General features: G+C 42.5%; 1 protein-coding gene across 1 annotated transcript in view; it reads right to left on the minus strand.

Moving 5' to 3' along the window:
- ANTXR1 (ANTXR cell adhesion molecule 1) overlaps window positions 1–7,500 on the minus strand; it is a 106,978-nt gene that overhangs the window by 93,900 nt on the left and 5,578 nt on the right. The window contains 1 exon segment of the mRNA XM_087969595.1: window positions 2,385–2,456. Coding sequence (XP_087825721.1) covers window positions 2,385–2,456 — 72 coding nt within the window.

Genomic DNA, 7,500 nt, shown 5'->3' on the forward strand with positions numbered 1-7,500 from the left:
TCTGTCCTTTCTCCTTCCTTCCTTCCTTCCTTCCTTCCTTCCTTCCTTCCTTCCTTCCTTCCTTCCTTCTTTTCCTTCCTTCCTTCCTTCCTCCCTCTCATCTTTCTCCTTTCTTCCTCCCCCCTCCTTCCCTCCCTCTCTTTCTCCTTCCTTCCTCTCTCCTTTCTCCTTCCTTCCTTCCTTTCTCTCATCTTTCTCCTTTCTTCCTCCCTCCCTCTCTTCCTCTCCCTCCTTCCCTCCCTCTCTTTCTCCTTCCTTCCTTCCTCTCTCCTTTCTCCTCCCTCCCTCCTTCCCTCCCTTCCTCTGTCCTTTCCCCTTCCCTTCCTTCCTTCCTTCCTCTCTCTTTTCTCCTCCCTCCCTCTCTTTCTTCCTCCCTCTCTTTCGCCTTCCTTCCTTCCTCTCTCCTTCCTTCCTTCCTTTCTCTCATCTTTCTCCTTTCTTCCTCCCTCCCTCTCTTCCTCTCCCTTCTTCCCTCCCTCTGTCCTTTCTCCTCCCTCCTTCCCTTCCTCTCTCCTTTCTCTTTCCTTCCTTCTTCCCTCTCTTCTCTCTCTCTCCCTCTCTTCCTCCCTCCCTCTCTTTCTCCTTCCTTCCTTCCTTCCTTCCTTCCTTCCTTCCTTCCTTCCTTCCTTCCTTCCTTCCTTCCTTCCTTCCTTCCTTCCTTCCTTCCTCTCTCAGCGAAACATGACAATATTCTTCCTCCCAGTGGAATGTGTGAAGTGCCTCTACAGATAGTCAGAAAAGTCAAGATGGCCGCCGTGACTATTGAAATGAAACCTCATCTCTGTCCATGTGCATTCCATGCGTGGCTGTCTCTGTAGATTGTATATAATTTCTGGCCCTGCTGGTCGACAGAGATCCATTCCTTACATCATTCCGAAGGCACGCCTCTTCTACAAATATAAATTAATCTCAGGATCATTTTTTGGATGTTCCACTCTCAGCAGAGCCAGGGATTTATTTACAGTACTTAATAAGGGCTTTTTATTCCATTTCAACCCCCAAAAAAGAACAAATCAAGGAGATTTAGAAAAGCAGTTTGCAACCTTGAACAATTTTGGAGACTTTTCCACCCCTCACCAAATCACAGCTTTCCTATCATAGATCCTTTTGTGACAACTCAGTTAAAGTATATTTAAATGCTTACTAGGGCCAGAAATCAGACCTTAAGACTCAGAATGTGGCAATTTTCTTCCTCTAAAAAAAGCCAGACCTCCTTGAAAACAATTAATCAGGTTCCGATAAGTTCCCGGAGTTTGTACCCACGAAAACACACAGGGAAACAAACTGCTTGGAATTCTTTGAAACTTGTGTTCCCTTTCTTCAGTTAAGAGGAAATCCAGTTCAAGGCAACAACAACAACCAAAAACGCAAAACAAACTTGGTGTTTTTCTCAATTATTTTGAAATTGCTCAATAAATTTCCTTCAGCTACACTGTCGCTGAGAATCAAAGGGACAACAAGGTTTTAAGAGGGAACACTTGAGTCAAGACAAGGAAAAAAATGAATAGAAATAGAATAGAATGTTCTTTGTTGGACAAGTGTGATTAGACACACAAGGAATTTGTCTCTGGTACAGAAGCTCTCAATGGACATGCAAAGCATCAGAGTAATAGTAATCATAATATGATACCAATAAGAGGAAATAGTAGAGAAGATGAGAAGGATAATAGCAGTAATTCTACAGCCATACAAAATGGATAGGCATAAAACAATACTGTGGGAATTAGGTGTTTAGCAGAATGATGGCCTGGAAGAAAAAAACTGCCTCTGTGTCTAGTTGCTTTGGCATGCAATATATCCTATAACACCATCATAGGGGGAGGATTTGAAACAGTTTATTGTGAGGGGCCTGTAGTTATTTTCTCAGCCCTCTTTTTGACCTGTGCAATCTACAGGTCTTCGAATGGAAGGCAAGCTGGTTGCCAATGTTTTTTCTGCAGTCCTAACTATCCGTTGAAGCCTGTCCCTCTCCTGCTGTACCAAACCAGACAGTCATAGAAGCATAAATGACAGACTCAATCATTCATCTGAAAAACTGCATCAGCAGCTCCTGGGGCAGCCTCAGCTGTCTGCATTGACGCAGGAAGAACATTCTTCATTGTGCCTTTTTTAAACAACGGTTCTAATGTCAGGTGTCTATTTCAAATCCTAAGAGATTACAAGACCCCCAAACTTGAAGGATTCTTCTACGGCTCATACTGAAAAGAAGATCTACTTGATTCTTTCCTAGCCTACATCATGATTAGACGCCAAGGCTGCAGTCAACAAACTTGAGTATCATGACTGCTGTGACTTTGGAGTAAACATGCAGAGTGCCAACAAGGCACACGGCTCAACCCACTGCAACCCACATCTTATGCTGTCAGCTGGTCATAATTTCTTACCTTATAAATTTGTGAGCCAGATGTTCCACAAAGTAATAGATTTCACTCCAGTGGTGTAGGACACTTCCTGATCTGGAAAAGAGAGCAGAGAGAGAGAATATTGACTTCAGTCATTTTATGTTGTCTTTTTTAAAAGTGTTGGTTGTTTGGCAGTTGTTATGTGAGCGACACCCAATTTTCTCATCTTTTTTTTTTTTTTTTGGCCATGGTTGTTAAGTGAATCATTGTTTTTAAATGAATTTGGCTTTCCCCATAGACCTTGCTCGTTGGAAGCCAGCTGGGAATCTAATACAAAAGCTAATCACATCTACCCTCGGACAATGTAAGAAGTCCAGGGTGAATTCTGACTACAGAAAACATGGTATGAAATTACTTTTCATACTGGCACCCCAACGGAGTCTCCTTGGTGAGCTGCTTTTCATAGAATTCTAAGGCTGGAAGGGATCTCGGAGATCTTCTAGTCCAGCCCCCTGCCCAAGGCAAGAGACTATTCCATTCCAGACAAATGATTGTCTGGGTTTTTTTTTGGAAACCTCCAGATCTCTTTTTTGCTGCATTCACACCGCCCATCTTTAGAGGTTTTGAAATGCCACCTGAAAAGGTTATTTCAAACTGCATTTGATGCCACAGAACCAACCCTGTCAATTATAGAAGAATCCAACAAGCCTTTTCTTGTTCAAAAGCATTTCTTTATAAACTTGATTATTCAGCATAAAACTCAAGATAATTCACTATGACATGTAAAAAAAAACATGATAGATTGTTTCACCTTCCAATAATCCAAATAGGTCACCATTCTCAATTCTTTTTCTTCTTTTAACCTAATAACATGAGTTAATGTAGCCAGATTTCTGTTTTCTGACTCATCCATTGAATATACTTGGCCTATAAAGCACTGCTTATCCAAATTGTATTTGAGAGATCTCTGCAGGGAAATTAAACTCTGAAGTTCATCAGATGCAAAAAAAAAAAAAAAATAGTTGTAGGATTAAACCACAGTTTGCTCTCCTGCTCTGTAGAGTTAACTCAAAACCCAAACCATATTGGGAATAAACCCCCTCTTAGATTTGCAAGGGGAGAAGGCAGCTCATTCTGCTGCATCCACACCCAGGAAGGGGGTTTGCTGAGGAAAGCAATAATTCACTCTTTTTTTCTTTCCTGTCCAGAAGCGTCCAGAGAAAGGAGCCAGGAGTGGCATATGAAGAGAATTGTGTAATCTGCAAAACTGACTCAAAGACATTGGGATGTGTGCAACATCATCAGGCCTAATCAAGGAGAGAAGCAACCTGGAATTAAGGAGAAACTTCATAACAGTGAGAACAATTGACCAGTGGAACAGCTGGCCACCAGACATTATGGGTGCTGCATCACTGGAGGTCTTTAAGAAGAAACTAGACAGCCATTTGTCTGAAAATGGTGTGCAATCTCCTGCTTAAGGAGTTGGACTAGAAGACCTCCAAGGTCCCTTCCAGCTTATTCTATTCTATTCCTATTCTATTCCTATTCTATTCTGATACAGATTGTAGAAAAAGATGGATAGCAAATTATTTTGAGTCATATAAATAAGCAAGAACGATAAGCCACATTTGCAAACAGAGCAATTTAAGCTTCTCTCAATTTCTAATTTTATACTCGTTTCTTTTCATAGTAAACAAGTTGAGTTCTTGCAAAAGTTTGCCCTAAACGCTTTGTGCATTGAGGTGCCAATTTCTTCAAATAAAAGCTTTTTTTTTTTTTTTTGCAATTCTGTATCTTTTATATCATTTTTTTAACAATAAATCACATTAGGTTGATGAATATGTGCATTTTAGTACTAAACACTTGTTTATTCCCTCATTGGAAATAGCTGTCCTCAAACCCCAGAAACTCAGCTTGCTCAGATCCTAGCTTGTGAGCGAAATGTCTCCAGGGAAAGCTCAAAAGAAGCGAAGATGGCAAGGGGTGACGATGCCACGGAAGTTGCCATTTTGACTTTTTTTGACCGACCCCAGTGGCTGTCCTTCCTTTGAGATCTCATTGCACCAGTTGTCACCAACCAGTGGGCCGGGAACCATTGGTGGTCCATGAGAAAATTTGGGTGGTTCGCAGAGAAATGTCCCCCCCAAAGCAATTAATCCAGGCTGTGCAGGAATACAAGGCTGTGCTGCCCACATGGCCCGTGGGAACACAAGGCTTGCATCGCGCATTGCGAACAACATGAGGGAGTGAAGGGAGGGGGGAAAGGGCAGAGGGGGGGAACTTGCCTCACTCGCCCCATGCGCCTGGCCTGGCCACTGGGCTGCTTCTCTCCGCTTCTCTCTTCTTCTGCTTTTGGCTGCACACAAGGAAAGCAGCAGAAGTCTTTCTTTGTCTCTCCCAAACTCCACCAGACATGAGTCTTTGGGACCCTGCAAGGCCTCCTGCTCCAAGAGGCTGCGCCGGCAAAGACTCGTTTCTGGCGGAGTTTGGGGGGAGAGAAAGAAAGACTTCTGCTGCTTCTGCTGCTTTCCTTGCATGGAGCCAAAAGTCTCTCTCTCCCCCTGAGAACGGAGCTGGAGATGGCCCAAATAAAGAACAATTGATCATGAAGAAAACTCAGAGGGGAATTTCCCTGCAGACTTTTTGGGGGATTTTTCCCAGGGTCTCTGGTCTGCGGGATTTAAAATGATGAGTTTGGTGGTCCCTGAGGTCCAAAAGGTTGGCGACCCCTGCATTGCATGAGCCAGACTGCCTGAAAAAGTTTCTCCACATTTTGCTTCCTTTGCAGCGATGCAGCTGAGAAACACTGTGAGCTACGAAAGCTTGATTGATTTTCCATGGTTTTAAGCAAGAGGCAGGAAGCAGAAGGGAAGGACAAGGCCTGCATCAGACCCACCGACCGGAGGGGCTGTGAATGAACTCGGTTGGGGCGGGGGCTAAGCCTGGTCTCCCCAGACGAAAGATTTGCATTCTGGGTGGTTTCTGAGTTACACGCCACTTCTTAAATTTGTCACATAACTACATCTTCCCCCCTCCTTCTCTCCGCTTGGAACAAGGACCCAAACATCTAAAATTACAGTTCCTTTTTCCATGAGATCTTCCCACACAAACTGTTGCACAGAAAAAAAAAATGCTAAATCTCCTCCCCCCCACAGGTTGCATGCCAGCAAAAAAAAAAAATGGGGAGGGGAAGAAATCATTTGGAGGAAGATGTTTTGCCTTCTGGATACTATAGGTGCAGATTGAGCGAAGAACTCGAAAAACCCAAAGATTTTCCCTTCCAAAAGGGCCCAGAATAGAATGAGAATTCTTTTCATTGGCCAAGTGTGATTGGACACCCAAGGAATTTGTCTTTGGTGCAAATGCTCTCAGGGTACATAAAAGACACATTCATCAAAAGTCAAGAATCCTCAGGTACAACACTTAATAATAGGCGGTACAATTAGAATAGAATAGAATAGAATAGAATAGAATAGAATAGAATAGAATAGAATAGAATAGAATAGAATAGAATAGAAATAGAGAATAGAGAATAGAGAATAGAGAATATAATAGAAAATAGGAATAGGAATAGGATTGAGAATAGAATAGAGAACAGAACAGAGAATAGAATAGAATAGAAGTTAGGATAATATAGGAATAGAATAGAATAGAGAATAGAGAAAATAGAATAGAATAGAATAGAATAGAATAGAATAGAATAGAATAGAATAGAATAGAATAGGAATGTATAGAATAGGAATAGAATAGAATAGAATGGAATGGAATAAGGAATAGAATGGTTCTCCAACATCAAGTAGTTCCACTAATTAATTTTTCTCTCAGTCAGGAAATTTCTCCTTAGTTCTAGTTGCTTCTCTCCTGGATTAGTTTCCCCCCATTGCTTCTTGTCCTGCCTTCAGGTGCTTTGGAGAATAGCTTGACTGCCTCTTCTTTGGGGCAGCCCCTGAGATGTTGGAACACTGCTATCATATCTCCCCTAGTCCTTTTTATGAAACTAGCTTCTACCACTTTCCAACTGTTTTGGTCTTCGTTTCAAAAATGACCAATACAGAAAGAAACCAGGCAGAAAAAAAAAACACCTTCAGATCTCTTTTTTAATGCATGTTGAATATTTAGCTAAGGCAAGACCATTTTGCTCTCTCTCTCTCTCTCTCTCTCTCTCTCTCTCTTCACACCCCCAAACTCCCCCATCAGTTTTGGAGTGCTTCCTTTTCCCCTTTTCTTTTGGAGGGCTCTGTCTGGACCAACCTCCATGCCTAGCTGAGAAAGAGATCTCAGTTTTTTTTTTTTATAAAAAAAGTAGTAAATGAGACAAGAGGGGGTGGGGAAATGAAGCAAGAGGATAACAAGATGATTGCAGGAAAACTCAAAAGAAGTATTCATTTCAAACTTCCCACAATAGGAGCTGTTTTATTCCTTTTGAGTGCCCAGCTGAACGAGGCATTGACAAAACACATCCAAACACACTTTTAAACCAGAAATAGAGGATTTAGCAAACGCTTCTTGTACAGGAATGGAGCATTTCCAAACAATCCAGAAATTTGGGAGATGTCAACAAATAAGACCAGATCTTATGTAAGGATTCCTGCTGGAAATCCTCTGAAATAGGGGTCTCCAACCTTGGCAACTTTAAGACTTTTGGACTTCAACTCCCAGAGTTCCTCAGCCAGCTTTGCTGGCTGAGGAACTCTGGGAATTGAAGTCCACAAGTCTTAAAGTTGCCAAGGTTGGAGACCCCTGCCCTAAAACACCCACCCACCCAAACATGGCCCTCCTGAAGCAAGACTACCAGCCAATTCTTCAATATATTCCATATATAAAGGTAAAGGTTTCACCTGTCCAGTCATGTCTGGCTCTAGGGCAGTGGTGGCTAACCTCTTTGGGCTCCTGTGGGTGCGTTATGAAGTTTACTCCACAAAGAGCCTGTGGAGCTTCCCGTGCGAGTTCTTCGCCCAGGTACGAGAAGAGAAGGGACTTGAACGCAAAATGTTGAGCAGGCGCTTTGCTTTGGAACCAACGTGCCGACAAAATCTTAGTTAATATTTGTGTTAACGCCTGTGGGGGGGGATGTTATATGAACCGGAGTGTTTCAGCTTTCATTGCGCTGCAAGGAGGGGTAATTTTCAGGACACCTGGTGGGAAAGAAACGGGGAAG

The sequence above is a fragment of the Notechis scutatus genome, chromosome 7 (genome assembly GCF_049901735.1).
Source record: "Notechis scutatus isolate UNSWTSFEM ecotype Mainland chromosome 7, rNotScu1.2, whole genome shotgun sequence".
In the NCBI taxonomy this organism is placed as follows: Eukaryota; Metazoa; Chordata; class Lepidosauria; order Squamata; family Elapidae; genus Notechis; species Notechis scutatus.